Here is a 20,263-nt window from a genome sequence, read left to right on the forward strand (position 1 = left end):
AGAAAACTACTATCATGAAGAATTATGTTTATCTCTTAACTATGTCTACTCAACTAGTTTCAACATAGTATGAAATTAACAGTATGACACAAAGCAATGTTCCATGTTAATTTCCATGCCGAAGCAATGTTCTTGACCCAACATTGGATAAATCTCATTCTTGATACCAGGTATTTCTTGGGTATGGCTGCTTTAATTAACCTCTGCAAAACTCAGATCTTAGTAATTCCGAGTGAAAGAACCTTGCTAGCTGTTCTTACTCTGTACAGAAATATGACAGTCTGGGTTGATTGGGCTTGGAATTCTATATTAATATGACAATTTTTTTGGTAAGACCTTGCTCAGAAATATGACCCATGTTGTCAAATGTTCATAAATATCTCAGTTTTAGAAATCCCATCACTACTGTACATTAGGCTTTCTCTTTCAGCATTCACAGGCATCAGAGCTCTGGATGAAAAAGGCAGGTCCCGACTCGCACAGCATGTCTTTACCGTTTCCCAACAATGCTCAGGCCCAGGCCCCGGCCAGCTTTCTTCTGCAGATCCACAGGGAACATCTCCAAGTTCTCCTCATCCCGGTAGTGTGCCTCATCTCTATACACCACCAGCCGCACCTTCTGGGGGGTCTGCCTCAGGGCTGTGATGGCTTCTTCGTGGCTGGAGTTCCTCAGGTCAACCCCATTAACCTGGAACAATGGGCATCCTGAGCTGGGCTGCTGATGGCGAGGCCTCTGCCTGCTCTGTCTGCTGAATCTTCTTGATCTAACCAGTAAAGAATCTCTAGAAATTTCCAGCCAATCTCAAAGCAAACAGGTAGTGACCACGAGCAGTACTAGCTGCTTTGAATATAAAGGAGGTGGCCCTTAAAATATCCTACCCAACATGTGCACAGAGGGTGGATACACGATAATGCAGTTTTACGTAGCTACAAACTTTACTGTGAAACCAGTGAAAGAGACAGGAGAGTGTGCACGCAGGGAATTAACTAGCTCATTTAATTGAGATCAAAGGGAAATAAATATTAGTGTTTAGTCAGCATTGTTAGATTCAGTTTGCTGATTGGATTTGACATCTTCACTCTCATTTATTTACTTATTTTTTTAGATAGGGTCTTGCTCTGTTGCCCAGGTTGGAGTGCAGTGGCATGAACACTACCTTACTGCAGCCCTGACTTCCCAGACTCAAGCAGTCCTTCAACCTCAGCCTCCTGAGTATCTGGGACTGCATGTGTGCACCACCATGTCTAGATAATTTTTTAAATTCTGGAGAGATGAGGTCTTGCCATATTACCCAGGCTGGCCTCAAACTCCTGGACTCAGATGATCCTCCTGCCTCGGCCTTTCAAAGTGCTGGGATTACAGGCATGAGCCACCATGCCTGGCTGACATCTTCACTCTTATTTGCTCACATCACAACGACTTCATAACAGGCCCAGAAGGAGATGAGGGAACAGTATTTCCAACAGCATCCAAGACCCCTTGAAGTCTTCTCATTGGAATCTAGTTCTCAGTGAGCACAGACAGGACCACTCATTAGAAAGCAGTGTACTGGCTGGGCGCGGTGGCTCACGCCTGTAATCCCAGCACTTTGGGAGGCCGAGGCGGGTGGATCACGAGGTCAGGAGATCGAGACCATCCTGGCTAACACGGTGAAACCCCATCTCTACTAAAAATACAAAAAAATTAGCCGGGCGTGGTGGTGGGCGCCTGTAATCTCAGCTACTTGGGAGGCTGAGGCAGGAGAATGGCGTGAACATGGGAGGCAGAACTTGCAGTGAGCCGAGATATCGTGCCACTGCACTCCAGCCTGGGTGACAGAGCAAGACTCCGTCTCAAAAAAAAAAAAAAAAAAAAAAAAAAAGAAAACAAAAAAAGAAAGCAGTGTACCGAAAAGAGCACTGAGTAAAGCCAAGTCATGTAACCTCTCTGAGCCTCTGTTTCCTTTTCTGTTAAATAGACATTATAGCCAAATTATTTATTCTTTAACTTAAATACTTCTGCAGTGCTTGTGTGCTACTCCTTTATGAATATTTACCATTTAATCCTTATATTAACTCTCTGAGATAGAAATTGTTATTAACACCATTCATAGAGGAGGAAACTGAGGCACATAGAGGTTTAAGGACTTGACCCAGGTTACACAGCTAGCAGGGGGAGGAGCCAAGATTTAAACCCAGACAGTCCTTCCACCCCTCAGTTCCTATTCCATGCTGCCTCATCATTAACTCTTAGAATGGGTTACCGGAGATCCCCTGTCACAAAGAAAGTCAAATACTGACATTGGTTAGTAAATTTGATATGAGGGAGAAATTGAGGAGCAGAGTAACCTTGGACTCAAAAGAAAGAAGTCAGGGGTGGTGATTCCCTCAAGGTTTCAGCTAGGAGAAGAGTTAAACGAGGGGAAGGATTAGTCCAGCCCACCAGGCGGATGGTAGAGTGCTTGTGTTCCCCCAGGATGTCAGTTCCATTCCTTATTCTGGTCCAGGCCTGTGTGCTACTGGAAGGTCAAGCCAGCCTCTGAACCTTTGTTCCTTTATCTGTACAATGAAGCAATGGTTTAAGGCTTTTTCTTTTATTCTTTTGAGATGGAGTGTCACTCTGTCACCTAGGCCGGAGTACAGTGGCGCGATCCCGGCTCACTGCAGCCTCCGCCTTCCAGGTTCAAGCAATTCTCTTGCCTCAGTCTCCCGAGTAGCTGGGATTACAGGTGTCCGCCACCACGCCTGGCTAATTTTTATATTTTTAGTAGAGACAGGGTTTCACCATATTGGCCAGGCTGGTCTTGAACTCCTGACCTCAGGTGATCTGCCAGGCTCGGCCTCCTAAAGTGCTGGGATTACAGGTGTGAGCCAACGTGCCCAGCCCCTAAGGGTTTTTTAATTCTGACATTCTAAAGACTAAGGACCAGTGGCATAAAGAATGGTTACGGGGAAAGGAGAAAGGAAGAATGAACCCTTCTTGGAGAAGGTGACTTTTGAATTGTCATTTGAAGTTGATTCTGTGAGCCAAGAAAATGTTTAAATGCCTAATTTCCAAGCTGCTGTTTATTTTCTAGAGTATCTTGGTGGCTTGTGTGTTCACGTAGATGAGCTACATCCAGAATAACAGTGGTAAAGAACATGGGTTTTGGGCCAGGCACGGTGGCTCACGTCTGTAATCCCAGCACTTTGGGAGAGCGAGGCAAGCGGATCATGAGGTCAGGAGTTCAAGACCAGCCTGGCCAACATAGTGAAACCCCATCTCTACTAAAAATACAAAAAATTAGCCAGGCGTGGTGGCAGGCACCTGTAATTCCAGCTACTTGGGAAGCTGAGGCAGGAGAATTGTTTGAACCTGGGAGGCGGAGGTTGCAGTGAGCATAGATTGTGACATTACACTCCAGCCTGGGCAACGGAGCAAAATTCTGTCTTAAGAAAAAAAAAAGAACATGGGTTTTGGATATGGATGCACTTCGGTTTGAGTGCTGATTCCAATTTCCTGGCTATATGAAACCCTGTGTAAATTACTTAAACCAAACTTTTGCCGTGTCATCTATGAATTGGAGATAATATTTACTTAGTGTTGTGAAGATTAATTGAAATAAACCCTGTAAATCATTTGGCACAGGGCTTGGCACACAGTTTTGTCCAATGTAAGTTAGAAGTTGGTATTTTACAAGGAATTGAAGTAACTTCAGTGAAGGCTGTTTTTCCTCTAAGCATGATCATTCACTGTTACTTTAGGCCAATGAACACATTTTCACTGTCTGTGAACGAAACACAAAGAGGAAAAGTGTATATCCAGGAAATGTGGTCTGAGTTGATTATTTTCCTGTATTCCAATAGATGGCACACAAGACCACTTCTGTCACTCAATAAAAAAAGAACCAGTTACCTCCCTGGATTGAAGGTGAACTTTCTAAGCCTCTAAATACCGTTTGAAAGGCCCTAACAAATATACTTTTAATGAAAAGCATTGTCATTAAGCTCTAATATTACAAAGCAATTTCTATTAAATTCCAGCAAGATGGTATCTGCTCGGATGGAAGTGATCTAAGTTCCTGGTTTCCATTTGCTCCTCTGCAAATCAGGAGATACCACTAAATGTGCAGAGAATCATGACAGAAATATCACGGTGTGGCTAGAACATCGCGGGGAGATGTATTATGTAAGTGCTTTACAGAAGCACAGTATGCATTATTTAGAACATTGGCTGTAGAGGAGGAGGGGTGGAAATAGCAGGGCTTCCTATTTGAGAAGAAAGGCTCCAGGAAGACCCAGTTGTCAAATGGAGAATGCCATATCCCTTGGGTAGAATGGCCATGTGGGGAAGTGGGTGAACCCAGTTCTTGAGAAGGAAAGAAGACAAAGCTAGTGCAGCAGTTCCTCCGTATTTTATTGCATAGAGAAAAACAGGCATTAACTCTCTACTCTCTTCTGCTCCCACTTGCAGAGCAGGGAGGGTACGAGAAGGAACTGGCCTAAAAGGAGAACCAGAAAGGAGACATAGCTGATGCTCATCCTATTAATAGAATCATAAATCTTGCCATGCCAAAACATTATTCGACTCTATCTTTGGAAGCAAAACCTGGCATGTCCTAACCTTACCATGAGGATAGTATTAAAACCATGAAAGGCCAATTTGCAGAACGCGGAGGACTCTCACGAATGGAAAGGGCATTGTTTGGAAAAGTGCTGATGTAGTGTTACCCTGTTTCATGGTCTCAAAATATCCCACGAAAACAGGCCTGTCTTCTCAAGGCCTCCTGTGGGTCACAGGCTGCTGCTGCCTCATCACGCATTTGTACTCATCAGCCACGACCAGAACCAGTCCAATGTGAAGTAGAAGCTGTTTAGAAAGGAAGCATGTTCCCTGACCAAATTGAGAGCTATATTTCTTAGCTAAACACGTGTTAGACTCTCATGAACTAGACCTTGTTTGAGGAAAGAGAGGAGCCTGCATGGGCCATCTTTAATGAGAAGTATAGGCCATCCATTCAGAATAGATAATATAATGCTCCCAGTTGCCAAGAAACTGTGAACTTGATTTTTGAAAAATTCTCCCACTTAAAACAAATTTGCTTTATTCATGTTAACCTTTACGGGGTATTTGCTTGTACTTGAGTATACTTTATAGAAGAGAGCAGCTACAGAGGGTCTATCTAATATAAACATAAATAGTTTTAAAAAATCCTTATTGAAGTATAATTGATATAAAATAAACTGCCCAAATTTAAAGTGTACAATTTGATAGGTTTTGTCAGATGGATATTTATACCTGTGAACCCATCACCACATTCAAGATAATGAACATGTTAGATTTACTTTCAAGTGACCATTATAATTTGTGGACTTACAAATCATATAAGTATCAAGGCATTGTGTATCAAGGCATATGTGCCATTTTAAATATTTAATCTATTCATCTTAAAAAGCCAATTATGACAATACCAACTGATTTAAAAATCTGGGGAGGGTAAAACAAAGAAACCCCAAACTCCTGACCACTAAAAAACCATGTTGTATGCTAAGGCAGTCAAGCCAATTCCCAGAGAGGTCTTGCTTATTTTTCTAACCTCATACACTTGTACCTTAATGAATGTACTGGGAATATGTCTTAATCCAATGATGAAACACAGTAAAGGCCTGCAGAGAAATCCTGTAACTTGGGCTGAATTTAATTTGCAATCAGCCTGGCCTCTCCTTTAACCCCTTCTCGCCTATGTTTCCTGCCCTTAATTATATCTCTGGTTTCATCTTGGGAGGCAGAAATGAACCACCAAAGGGAAAAATAAAATTCTATGATGTCATTCGTAATGTGCTATATTAAAGTTGCAAAGCAAAAATGCACATGCTCACCATAAAATGCCAACTATTCAATTAAGTTCATCCAATGAAAAGAAAAATGTTGCCTAAAGGTTTCACACCATCCAGAAAGCTCTTTAGTTCCACCTACCAGAACGCCTGGCATCGCCTTCTCATTCAGCCATTCCATAGTGCAGACACTGCCTGCTTTGGTTCTTTTTAAAAGGCTTTAACAACTTTGCTAAATGAGAGTCAATTTGAAAAAGTTAAGCATTTCAAATTTTAGTAAGCATCATGGGGGAAGATTTTACATTTTTTGTCAACTTGAAAACATTGCTGGCAAAACATGAACTTCCATTTGGCATAAAGATTTATCAAGATTAAGAAAATACGATTTAGGCTGCCATGAAATCTTTAAAATATCAGGTATATATGTGTATGCATATGTGTCTATATGTATGTGTTTTTAGGAGGAATTTAGTAGGGTATAACGGAGAGGCAAAAAATTTGCCATATTAGTCTCATTTGATATTAAAATAATAGACCCATAAGTTCTATTTTTCCTTTTAGTTAAAAAAAGTTTTCATAGACAAATGTAGCTTGATAACCTGTCATGATTCTAAACCACTGTACAATGTACGTAGAAGAAAAAAAGAATATGATATGTATTTTGTTAAATGGGAGAGGAATCAGTGAAGACATAATTGAGTAGAAAGACAACTTTATGGATCGAGATCAGGAAAGGAACCACATTTACTGATATAAAATAAAATGCAAAATCATGTACCTCTAATATCTGGTCACCAGCCCAAAGTCTTCCATCTCTGGCTGCTGCCCCTTCTTCATAGACTTCATGGATAACTATAGCATTCTATAAAAAACAAAATCTTACTCATTTTCAACAACCAGAAATGCTTCCTTAAGCAAACAACCAATAGGCCACAACCCATAATTTTCTATTTGTTAATAATGTTATATTTTATCTGACATAAAGATAAACAATATGCACAGTTATGATACATTCAGAGGTATAATTAAATTTTCCTAAGATTATTATTTCATTCCTTTAAAACTGGCTTTGCCTAATATTTCATGTTAAACTTCTTCTATGTGTTTTACTGTTAACCCTGTACACTGCTGCTGTGTATGAACTAGAGGTGAACTATGTGTCATTCTTATTTACATTTTATAGTGTATTTTGAGACACGGTTTCAGGTATTTATTGGTATTCAAGGATTTGGCATAGATGTGTGGCCTGATGAAGGGGGTTTTGCCAGGCCTTATTACTTGGGCAATGAAAGAAAAGAACTTAGTGGAATGAATGGGTCCTGGAGGAGAAGAAAACAGGAGTAGAGGAAAGAGCATTCATGGACCTAAGTGTAAAACAGCCGTGGGTTCAAATCCTGACTCTGCCTTCTTGTAATCTTGGGCAATGAATTCCTCTGAATTCAGCAATCAGAGCCATAAAATTAGGACAACCATATCTGCTGTAGGTAAGCTTTGGTTGGGAAAAGTGTTTCATAGTTAATGAATTTAAAAATAATTTGTATCTCTTCAGATTCATAACCTTAAAAATTATTTTATCATCATAAAAATGACATGTACCCACGTAGAGGATTCAAGCAATACTACTACAGGTTGTTGCAAAGCACAAAAATAGGCTGCTTCCCACCCAGATTCAGTCCCACCAATCACTGCTCATAATTTCCGAGGATCTCTCTAGACAATTCACATTTATGCACCTAAATATTTATATATTTTGATGAGAGACTATTCTAAAAATACAGGATTATCAACTTGAGTTTGTCCACACTCCTTTTCCCTCATCCCCTCCTGTTGAGCAAGTAGTCAAGCTTTGAAATTCTTCACCTTGGGGATTTTTGTGGAGCTCAAAACTGAAGCAACCAGAAGTCATTGGCTCTTTCTGTTTTTAACAGAACCGAAGAGCACTGAATGGATTATGATAGGTGTCTTGGAGGGCTGCTGAGAGAGGCGCACAGCTTTTGAGTGGAGATTAGAAACAGAGGTCTGTGGGTTCCACTGTGGAGATTTGGGTCCTGCAGTGCCCAGGGTCCTCCTATTCCTTGCCCCCAGTGCACACACACACAGGTTTTAAGACCCTGCTGGCAATGGTCAAGGGCTGACATCCTTGACACCTGTCAGAGCCTAGAGGCTGACACCTATAGGACCCCAGGCATGAAAGAAGTCAAGGAGCAGGACTTCTGGACTTGAGAGATCTTATAGGCTTGGCCAAGGATAGGCTTGATGATGAGCAGGCAGTGCTGATGGCAATGACCATAGGGGTGTCATCAATGTCTGGGTGTTTGGTTGGTATCCTTTGGAGTTAATGAGCCACCAAAATGGTTGAGGTTGAATTTCACCTTAGTCCAGAAGTATGGAGCCTCAGAATTAAGTTCATATGAAGTAAAGAAATGAATATTTATTGCAAAAATGTGACAAGATAGACAAAATACATACACCCACACCAAACCTTTTTTGTTTGCTTTTTAATTAAAAAAAATTTTTTTGAGATAGCATCTTGCTTTGTTGCCCAAACTAGAGTGCAGTGGCTCAATCATAGCTCACTGCAGCCTCGATCTCCTGGGCTCAGGTGATCTTCCTGCTTCAGCCTCCCAAGTAGCTGGGACTATACGTGTGCACAACCATGGCTGGCCAGTTTTTTTTTTTTAAAGTAGAGATGGGGGTCTCACTATGTTGTCCATGCTGGTCTCCACCTCCTGGGCTCAAACAATCCCTCCTGCCTTGGCCTTCCAAAGTGCTGGAATTACAGGTATGAGCCGCTGTGCCCAGCCATATATGTGTGTGTGTGTGTGTGTGTGTGTGTGTATATATATATACACATATATATATATTTTTAAGAGGAGTTTTACTGTGTTGCCCAGAACTCCTGGGCTCAAACGATCCTCCTGCCTCATCCTGGGAGCTGGGACTACAGGCATGTCCCATAGCACCAGGCTTACTTTCTATTAAAAACAAAACAACAACAACAGAAAAACAAAAAAAGGGTTTCTATACAAATTCCACAATAGAGAAGCAACAAAAGAAAACAGGAGGTCTATAACTAGATAACCCATCTGGATTCCAAATACTTTTACAATACTAAATACCGTACTTTCATTTTATTGTTACATAGTTCTGAAAACATTCTTTATTATAGCAATTAGAGAGGCAGCCCCCAAGAGCCAGGAAAAGTTTCTGGATCCAGGCACTTTACATTTCAGATTCCGTACCAGGAATACATTTTAGACCATTCTTTGTTTTAACTCTGACTTATGAAATTTCCAGACCCAGGGAGCATTTAAACTGCCAAGAGTTTGTATCTCTGAACTGTTTCAGGGGAATTATTTGGAGGAAACTTGCGGAGTCAGTGGCTTGTGGTGATCCAGCGATACTAATAAGATCCTACCAAAGGTCATTTGTATTAAGGTAGTACGAGGAGAAACTAATGCAGACTCCTGGTAGCACCCGGTAATGATACTAGTTTTCAAAGTCTGGTGCCCAATGCCCTATTTTCACTGGATGGAGAGAGTCACACACTACACTCGGACTATGCATGGCTTTTACAGAACTTGATTTTCAGCAAAAAGTCCTTTGATCTTGGAACATTACAAAAGACAAACAGAAAATTTCTGTCCATTCATACTCAAAAGAAAGAAAAGACCCCCTTGGAGTTTGTATTCCATAAAAGTGGTCTGAATTCAAAATTCTTAGATACTTTCTGGTGCTCAATGAACTATCCTCCATAAAGGATGCCAATGACCATAAAGGAGTAATACGTTAACAGTTTCAAATGCCGAACTCACTGCAAATGATCTATTTTTAGTCCACAAGTCTTTCTGTATTTAAAATTCTCCATTTATTTATTTTTGCTTGACTGCTACTGTAATTCCTCTTAAAGTTATTAGTGAAGGCTGGGTGTAGTGGCTCACGCCTATAAGCCCAGCAGTTTGGAAGGCCGAGTTGGGTGGATCACTTGAGGTGGGTGGATCACCTGAGGTCAGGAGTTCGAGACCAGCCTGGCCAACATGGTGAAATCCCGTGTTTACTAAAAATACAAAAATTCGCTGGGCATTGTGGCACATTCCTGTAATCCCAGTTACTCGGGAGGCTGACAGGGGAATCACTTGAACCCAGGAGGCCGAGGCTGCAGTGAGCTGAGATCATACCATATTCCAGCCTGGGCAAGACAGAGTGAGGCTCCGCCTCAAAAAATAAAAAAAAATAGGCTGGGCGCAGTGGCTCATGCCTGTAATCCCAGCATTTTGGGAGGCCGAGGCGGGCAGATCACGAGGTCAGGAGATTGAGACCATCCTGGCTAACATGGTGAAACCCCGTCTCTACTAAAAATACAAAAAATTAGCCAGGCGTGGTGGTGGGCACCTGTAGTACCAGTTACTCAGGAGGCTGAGGCAGGAGAATGGTGTGAACCTGGGAGGCGGAGCTTGCAGTGAGCCGAGACGGCGCCACTGCACTCCAGCCTGGGTGACAGTGAGAACCTGTCTCAAAAAAAAATAAATAAATAAAATAAAAATAAAAATAAATAAATAAATAAAAAATAAAATAAAAAATAAAGTTATAAGCGAAGATACAAGAAAATACGAGACACTGTGACCTGTCAATAGAAAAGAGCCACATTTCTTTTTGTTTGTTTTGCGTTTAATTCATCTAGTGTATTTAGGGGAAAAAAAAGTCCACGTTTCTTACTGGGTGCCCCTGTAGTCTATGAAGCTGTGGTTCTGGTCTAAATTTTGGCCCTGCTACTGTTGGCAATGGGACTTGGGGGAAGACTGTTAACCTCTCCAGGGCTCAGTTTTAACAGTATTATCTACCAATAAGGCTTTATGTGCAGTGCGAGCACACAGTAAGGAAGATATATATATATATATATATATATATATATATATTTTGGTTGAGAGAGAGTCTTACTCTTTTGCCCAGGCTGGAGTGCAATGGTGCGATCTTGGCTTACTGCAGCCCATCATCTGCAGCCTCCCAGATTCAAGTGATTCTTCTGCCTCAGTCTCCCATGTAGCTGGGACTACGGGCACGTGCCACCACACTCAGCTAATTTTTGTATTTTCAGTAGAGATGAGGTTTCACCATGGTGGCCAAGCTGGTCTCGAACTCCTGGCCTCAAGTGATCCACCCACCTCGGCATCCCAAAGTGCTAGGATTACAGGCATGAGCCACCGCACCCAGCTAGGTAGTATTTTTAATAGCACCTGTCCATTCTTATTTATTTTACATCTATGTGCCATAGATGCTACACACTTCCCATTTGTCCCATTTAATCCTCGTAACAACTCATCAAATTCAGTGTTATTAGTCTCACTTACAGCTGAGGAAATGAAAGCTCGTAAGGGTTCAGACTTGACTTCTCTACAGCTTCTAATTAGGAGAGATGAAATTCCATTTCAGGACTGTTTAACACCAAAGCCTGTGCTCCCACCACCATAGCAAGCTTCTCATCTGTTTTGAATATTTGATTTTGTACTTGTACAAAAGCTAGCTTGGGATTTTCCATATGGCATCAATTCTGTTGAAATATTGTCACCTCAACTCCACAGCAGAAACCTTGAGGGCATGAGTTGATTATTTTATAGAGAGTGAACAAAAAGACGACTTGTGGAAGCAGAAGTTGAAGCCTTTCTTTGACTTCACGAGGTGAGGCAATGATCTACAGATCTCACTAGCTAGTGCTGGCACATGGTTAGGGGTTTGCACTACAGAAAGCATGATGCATAGGCCCCCTCCCAACCTCCAACAGAGTCCCTCTCTTAATTCCATTTGTTATTCTTTTATTTTGTTTTGTTTTTGAGACAGGGTATTGCTTTGTTGCCCAGGCTGGAGTGGTGTAGTGCCACAATCTTGGCTCACAGCAAAGTGGGCCTCCTGAGCTCAAGCAATCCTCTCCCCTCAGCTTCCCAAGTAGCTGGGACCAAGGCGTGTGCCACCGCACCCAGCTAATTGTGCTTTTTTGGTATTTTTTGTAAAGACAGGGTTTTGCTTTGCTACCCAGGCTGGTCTTGAACTTCTGGGCTCAGATGATCCTCTCAGCTCAGTTTCCCAAAGTGCTGGGATTTCAGGTGTGAGCCACCGCCGCCCCGGCCCATTTGTTACTCTTATCTCTTTCCTTCCTTCCCTTCAGGTTTTCAGTCCTATTTCTGTGCACCTATATTATTCACTTAATGATTTTTTTCTAAGACAAATACAAAACATTATAATAGATACAAGTGATACATTGATGTTCAAAACAAAAAGTTGTTCAGCCCAAGAAAAAAGATTAATTTCTATCAATTAATGGCACAGAACTGAGGATCATTTATAGATGATCAAGACTGACAAAGAGTCAAAAATGAATTTCCTCCTGGTAGTTGTGTGATTTTCACTGGGACAGTAGAAATGTAAGTAAGATGACCTGTTTATTTACTGCTTGAGACAAGACCAGTGATTTCTTTTTGAACATTTTATTTATTTATTATTTTTTTTGAGACAGGGTCTCGCTTTGTTGCCTAGGCTGGAGTGCAGTGGTGCAATCCTAGCTTACTGCGGGTTTGACCTCTTGGGCTCAAGTGATCCTCTCACCTCAGCCTCCTGAGTAGTTAGCACTTCAGGCACATGTCCATGTGGGCTAATTTTTAAATATTTTGTAGAGACAGGATCTTGCTATGTTGCCCACACTGGTCTCAAATTCCTAGGCTCAAATGATCCTTCTGTCTCAGCCTACTAAAGTGGTGGGATTACAGGTGTAAGTCACCATGCCTGGCGTGGACACTCTAAAATTATTCATTTGACTTGCCAGCTCTACAGCCATTGAAGAATTTAATCAGTGAGTTGAGGAATCTCCCAAATAGTGGTTTTCTCATAGCCAGAGGGTCAGACAGGATTTGAGAGACATGGGAAGTCTTCTGCTTAAAAACTTCTCCCTCATCAGTCTGTCTGAAACACCTTTACCCAAGGAAAACTCCCTTTATTCCACAATTAAACATTTATAACATTGAATCTTTTTTTTTTTTTTTAGATGGATCTTGCTCTGTCGCCCAGGCTGGAGTGCAGTGGTGCGATCTCGGCTCACTGAAAACTCTGCCTCCCGGGTTTACGCAATTCTCCTGCCTCAGCCTCCTGAGTAGCCGGGACTACAGGCGCCCCCCACCTCGCTCGGCTAATTTTTTTGTATTTTTAGTAGAGATGGGGTTTCACCATGTTAGCCAGGATGGTCTCGATCTCCTGACCTCATGATCCGCCCGTCTCGGCCTCCCAAAGTGCTGGCATTACAGGCGTGAGCCACCGCGCCCAACCATACCATTAAATCTTTATAAATATTAGTAACATTAAAGAAAAAATGGACAACCAGGAACAAGTAGCTGGCTAGCAAATTCATCATGTTGCTTAAGAAACTACTGTCTTTAGGCTGGGCACAGTGGCTCACGTCTGTAATTCTAGCACTTTGGGAGCTGAGGTGGGCGGATGACCTGAGGTCAGGAGTTTGAGACCAGCCTGACCAACATGGTGAACCCCATCTCAACTAAAAACACAAAAATTAGCTGAGCATGATGGTGTGCGCCTGTAGTCCCAGCTACTCGGAGGCTGAGGCAGGAGAATCACGTGAACCTGGGAGGCAGAGTTTGCAGTGAGCCGAGACTGTGCCACTGCACTCCAGCCTGGGTGACAGAGCGAGACTCTATCTCAGAAAAAAAAAAAAAAAAAAGCAACTACTGTCTTAATATCTCCATTTCTAAGAGAGTATTTATTTTTAAACATGGATAATGTACTCACATGGTACCATACTCAAAATAGTATTCACTGATAAGTCTCTCTCTAGCACTTGTTCCTCAGCCACCTAATTTCTCTATCTAGAAACAAACGGTATTAAGTTTTTTGTGTATTTTTGTAGAGCTTTTCCATATATCTATATTTGAAGTATAAGCTACCAAGTGCTTGAGGGTTATGCTTTCTTTTATCTGCTACCTCCTTTGTTTCATGAAATTCTACAAGTGCCACCTCTTCTATGACATCTTCCCTAACTCTCTGCCCTGATGAAGTTGATTGATCCTTCGTGTGAGTCACCATAAGAAGTTCATTAGTACACTGAACTTATCACAGCATCACGAATGTCTGTTCAGGGCTCTATGCCTCGTGCCACCTCCCATCCTTGATGGAAGCCTTCAGGACAGAGGCTGCTTCAAACTCATCTTTGTATTCTGGTGCCAAGTCTACAGTAGGCACTCAATAAATGTTGATTAAATGATTGTCAAGAAACTGGTTGGAGACAGATAAAGAGGTTACAATGACTCAGAAAGGGGAGGCTGGAAAAGCTAGTGTGTCACAATCTTACTCCAAGAAAAATGAATTGTATGGTTTGAATATACCCTCCAAAATTCACGTTGAAATTTAATTGCCATTGTGACATTATTAAGAGGTGAGACCTTTAAGGTGTGATTGGGTAATGAAGGCTCTGCCCTCAAGGATGGATTAATGCTGCTATCTTGGGAGTGAGTTCCTAATAAAAAGAGTTTAGCCCCCTCCCTCTCTGCCTCATGTGCTCACTTGCCCTTCAACTTCTGTTACAGGATGATGCAGCATGAAGGCCCTCACCAGATGCTGGCTCCATGCTCTTGGACTTCCCAGCCTCCAGAACTGTGAACCAAATACAATTCTTTTTTTTAATATAAATTACCCAGTCTCAGATATTCTGTTATAGCAGCAGAAAATGGAGTAAGACACCAAGCTTCTGGTGGTAAAATATTAGTGACACACAACCAAAATACCCATCACAAATGGATTTTAAATCCATTGAAGTTTCCAGAGGATTTACTTTAGCTTAGAGAGCAATTTAAGAGAGCCAAGTATGAGGGACTTAATTATCACTGAGCCCCACAAAAATCCCAAACTCCTCCAAGGGGATTTAAACTCTGAATTGTTGGAAAAGAATTTCACAACATGCAATAGTATATCCTTAGACAGAGTCAATGTCACCAGACACTTCAGCTCATCAATCACCATTTTTATTGTTCAAGCTGCCAACAGGTAGATAAAGTAACTCATAAACACCCCAATCATTTAGCAAAAGGCAATCTTATTGTCACAATAGACTCATAACACTTAAAGAAGCCAGGTGTTAGAAAAATTAAGTAAGGGTCTCCTGTGGGCTGAAGGATATCAATAAGTACCCTTTTGTGGGTGAACTATTTTAGTAGATGAGATTTCACATTTCTAGATATTTAGTAGATTGTTTTAAGAAGCATTTTAGGACAAAACTTTGACAAAGAATCATATGTAGATACTATTATAAAGAACTATGAATATATGGCTTAATTATACTGCTTGCAGGCATGTTTTACTTAATTTGATCACTCTGGAATTAAACTCAATCTTTGCCATACTCATAAAAGTCCCTACCTGCACTCACTACACACACACAAAAAATTCCTAAGGGACATTTTAACTACAGAAAAGTTTCACATTAAATCTCACATTGAGGTGAAAAACATATTTACCAGTGATCTAGAAAGAGTGTTATGTCTTATTACCCTGCATTAGGGGAAACGTCCCTCCTAACAAGAAAAATCCACAGGGACCAAAGGAAAAAAAAAATGTTGACGATATAGTATATAATAAAATAGTCATAAGTTTTCCTTTGAAAGAAACTATGGTTTGGATCTGTGTCCTTAGAGGAAGGATGTAGCTTTTAAACACCATTTAATAGTTTTCTCCTCTATGGCTGTCCCTGTTCAGAAATCATAAAGACAGCCACGTCTTCTACACAGTAGATGACTTTCTCAATTGGAAAGCTGTAAACCAATGAGGATTGATAATATGGTGGGGGTGGCAAAATCCTCAATCCAGTGCTGTGCAGACCAAAACTACATCCAAATCTACACTGAAAAACACATGGTTATGCATTAAGTTACTGATTTGTGATGTCTACTACAGTTACAGAGTTTAAAAAGAAAGGGTTAGGTTAAAATTTCTAAAGTATATTTCACTTTGAGTAAAGTTGATAGACCCCAAACTATATTTATATATAAAAAAGGATTCAGTTAACAGAGTAGAATTTTAAAAAAGAAAAAAAAGATGAATGTTTTAGAACACAATTCTTTTCCATCCTAAAGCCTTTGTGACCAAATGCTTTAAAAATTTAAAAGAGCTTCCCTATTATATTCAACTAGAATGTGATTTAAAAAAAAAGTGCAGTAGTCTGCAAAAGAAAAGACTCAGGACTAGGGGGTCAGAGGAGTTAAATTTTCTGACAGCTCTGCAGGCAACCAACTGGATCAATTTGTTCATGACACTCCCTGATATTACCAGTAAAGCACAGAGTTGAACTACATGCCTTTTTTTTTTTTTTTTTTTTTTTTTGAGACACAGTCTCTCTCCATTACCCAGACTGGAGTGCAATGGTGCAATCCTGGCTCACTGAAACTTCCACCTCCTGGGTTCAAGTGATTCTCATGTCTCAGCCTCCTCAGTGGCTGGGATTACAGGCGTGCGCCACCACACCCAGCTAATTTTTGTATTTTTAGTAGAGATGGGGTTTCGCCATGTTGGCCAGGCTGGCCTCAAACTTCTGACCTCAAGTGATCTGCCCCACCTCTGCCTCCCAAAGTGCTGGGATTACAGGGGTGAGCCACTGCGCCTGGCCTGAACTACATGACTTCTAAAGTCATTCCAGTTCTAAAATTCTAGGCCTCTATGAACCCAAATGTTGTGTAGAGTGAAGCAGAGAAAGTCATCGTTTTATACAGATATTTAGGTCCTGCCTAAGAATAAAACTTTCTTCTAAATGGTAGGTCAGAAGAATCCTAACTTCCATAGGTTGAACAAGATATGAAAGCTATGGAGGCTGGAGTCAGACTCTGTTTTAGTTACCTTTGGCTGCAAAACTTAGTGGCTTAAAACAACTATATATTTGTTTACAATTCTATGGGTTTGCAGTTTGGGCTGGGCTCAGCTGTGCAGTTCTTCTGCTTTACATTATGTCGCTTGGGTTCTGAAGTGAGTTTGCAGTCAGGTTAACCCAGGCTGGTTGTGTCCTGGATGGCTTTACTGTCATGTCTGGGGCCTTAGCTGGAATGGCTGGGCCTCTGTCCTTCCACATGGTCTCTCCACATACTGCTTCATCCTCCAGGAGGTCAGTCCAGACTTCTTCACAGGGTGGCAGTGTTTCAGGAGAGCAAGAGCTAAAATTGCAAGGCCTCTTGAGACCAAGGCTTAAAAGTCAGACAGTGCTACTTTTGTCACTATTGGTCAGATTGGATTCAAGGAATCCGGAAAGAGCTGCATAAAATGTCTAGTCTTTTTTTTTCTTTTTTTAAAAATTTGAGACAGCATATATAGCCAGTTTCAATGTACCACAGATTCTATCAAGGTTGCCAGAGGAATTTTCCAGCCTGCAAACAGTGGAAGCCAGCGATGTATGGCTGGGAAGAGTACCGGCTATGGCCAGCTAAACCTGTGTTCAGATTTTAGCTCTGCCACTTATCATAGATTTATGATACTTCCATTAAGTTATTTAACCTCTCTGAGCCAGTGTTTCTGCCTCTGCAAAATTGAACTAATAAATCCCCTCTTTTAGATTTTCAGGATGAGATGGGGTTATATGCCAAGTAAAGTGTCAGCTAAATCACAGGTACTGAGTAATTGCTCATGAGAGCTCCTAACATAGATACTAAGTTTGAAGGGGTGTATCTAGTATGTAAAACATCGATGTCAGAGTGATCAAAATTCATGACTCTAAGGATGAGTGACACCAGTCTTGGTTCATTTTTTTCATTTCTGATTTTTCTGTTATTATGGTGGTCCCAAAATATAACTGAAATATAATCTTTCAAGAAAGATTATACTACAAGGATATTTTAGATTATTTTTCCCAAGTCACAGACTACTCAGGATTAAGCTCAAAGGACCATGTGAATACCAACAAGCTCTAAGCCAGACTGCAGGAGTCTCATTCCCAGACATTTTGATTTTTCTTGGTCAAGTACAATCCTCATTGATCATGGATTCCGTATCTGTGAATCCATCTACTCCCTAAAATTTATCTGTAACCCCCAAATCAATGCTCTCAGCACTTTTGCTGTCATTCTGAAATGTGCAGAGTTGTAGAAAATTTGAGTCTTCTGATTTCCTTTTTCCCAGCTGGAGTTGAAAAAGGTGTTACTTTCCCTTCGTGCTTCAGTTCCCATACTTCTTGCTTTATGTTGCTTTGCTTGCCAGCTCCATAGTTGAACGGGTAAAGAAGAACCCTTTTCATGGTCTATTTAGTGTCTTTTTTTTTTTTTTTTTTTTAATTTTTGTGCTTTTTCTGTTTAAAATGGCACCCAAGCATAGTGCTGGGGTTCTGTCCAGTGTTCCTAAGTACAAGAAGACGAGGATGTGCTTCATTGAGAAAGTATGTGTGTTAGATAAGTTGTGTTCAGGCATGAGTTTTAGTGCTACTGGTCATGCGTTCAATGTTAATGAATCAACACTATATATTAAATAAGGTGTCTTTAAGCAGAAACACACATAAAGCAAGGTGATGTATTGATGAGTTACTGAAAATGTTGACTAGAAGCTTGGTAGAACCTGCCTCTGTATTTCCCCTAGCAGCAATGGTTCACCCTTCACTAATCAGTGTTTGCCTTGACTTTATAAAATACAACTCCTGAGAACAATGAGAATCGACTATAATTCCTACTGTTTCTTTTCCCTGGTGATACTTTACAATAAAACTGGGAGCACAATGTGAAAGACAGAAATGCAGACAAATGCTTTCTCAAATAGAGATGACAGGACTCATGCTGACAAACGCAGCTCTCTATTGTCCTTGCCACAAAGAGGCAGGGGTTGATGAACCCAAGGATGGGAAACTTTAAAATGCATTTCCTCTATGCTGTGACACATATTTTTATGCCTATATGTCAATGCATTTTGTGGATCTATATTTTTTGAACCAATTACAAAAGTAAAATGCACAGATGATTCAAGATGAGTTGGAAAGTTACTTATCTTCTTCACCTTTGGACCATGAACTTTTCTCTTCTTTGCTATAACGAGTTATTTGGTATCACCTCATTGATTCATTAGAAGCAAAAGATTAAGCACTACTTAATTTCAGCATCTCACAAGAGCATATAGGACCTGAGGCAGAATGTAGTCAATCAATATTGTACTTAAAGATAATTTTTTTTCTTATTTTTAACAGTCTTACAATTTGGATGAGTCTAACACTCAAGCACACATTTAATGTACTGCCTTCCCACCATGAGTCACAATAAAAGATTATTGCCTTCAAAGATACACAGTGTTTGCTGAGTTGATGTTGTTTTGCCTGCCAGTTCCATAGGTTGAACAGATAATTGTTTCTGTTCAGAAAACCTGAGAGACTATAGCTGTACAAGGGAAGTCAGCAAGGGTCAAAGGAACTTACTGATCATACTTGAAATCATAGTTTTAAAAAATCTGGATACTCTATTCAGCTCACAAATAATAAATTCGTTTACTGCACAGATTTTCCCCAAAATCTCACAACACAGTCAGACTTCAGTTGACCCTTACAAAACTCTGCTATAAAATAAACACAGAGCTGGTCCATATATCCTAATATGCATTTACAAAATCCCTCAAGAAGGAAGAAAATGGATCATAATGTTCAGTACCTACTGTTTTGAAATATTTGAAACATTCTCAGCTAATAAACTATAGAAAACATAAGTGAGCATTATAACAGCAATAAATAATGGCGGCTCTTTTGACATAAAAAAGATTAAATACTCAGTTACACTGGAAGAAATAATACTAATCTCTGTGTGTGTGTGTGTGTGTGTGTGTGTGTGTGTGTGTGTGTTGAGACAGAATCTAGGTTAGGTTCAGTGGTTCATGCCTATAATCCCAGCACTTTGGGAGACTGAGGCAGGAGGATTGCTTGAGCCCAGGAGTTTGAGACCAGCCTGAGCAACAGAGTAAGACCCCATCTATATAATTATTTTAAAACATAAAAATAAAAAAAAGAGAAACAGAGTCTTAGTTTGTCACCTATGCTGGAGTGCAGTGGCAGCACCATAGCTCACTGTAGCTTTGAGGTCCCATACTTAGACAATCCTCTTGCCTAGCCTCTTGAGTAGCTGGGACCAGAGGGGACACACCACCACACCTGGATAATTTTTTAATTTTTTGTAGAGACAGGGTTACTATGTTGCCCAAACTGGTCTTGAAGTCTGGGCCTCAACTGATCATCCTGCCTTGGCCTCCCAAAGTGCTGGGATTACAGGCACAAGCCACTGTGCCTGGCTGTGTGTGTGTTTTTTAATGCAATGGACTATACAAGCAATCCTAAAACCCAGACTCAGGGACTGCTAACTATCACATATATTTACAGGTAACTAATATGTGAAATAAAATCACAGCAATACATGGCTAATATAAGAACTGCTATAAATATATTAAAATGGTTTACATTTCAAGACTGAACAAGTTT

The 20,263-nt window shown here is 40.7% G+C and overlaps 1 protein-coding gene across 19 annotated transcripts in view; it reads right to left on the reverse strand.

The window, feature by feature from the left end:
- The window catches only part of PATJ (PATJ crumbs cell polarity complex component), a 424,482-nt gene that overhangs the window by 48,066 nt on the left and 356,153 nt on the right, over nt 1-20,263 (reverse strand). For all 19 annotated transcript variants that reach the window (XR_013401362.1, XR_013401361.1, XR_013401351.1 and 16 more), the window contains 2 exons: nt 6,572-6,655; nt 495-688 (listed from right to left, as the gene is read on the reverse strand). Coding sequence is in view for 16 of the 19 variants with exons in the window: in XM_077954993.1 (XP_077811119.1) it covers nt 495-688; nt 6,572-6,655 (278 nt within the window). In the remaining 3 variants the exon portion in view is untranslated. The remainder of the gene's footprint in view (nt 1-494; nt 689-6,571; nt 6,656-20,263) is intronic.

The sequence above is a fragment of the Macaca mulatta genome, chromosome 1 (genome assembly GCF_049350105.2).
Source record: "Macaca mulatta isolate MMU2019108-1 chromosome 1, T2T-MMU8v2.0, whole genome shotgun sequence".
Taxonomy (NCBI): domain Eukaryota; kingdom Metazoa; phylum Chordata; class Mammalia; order Primates; family Cercopithecidae; genus Macaca; species Macaca mulatta.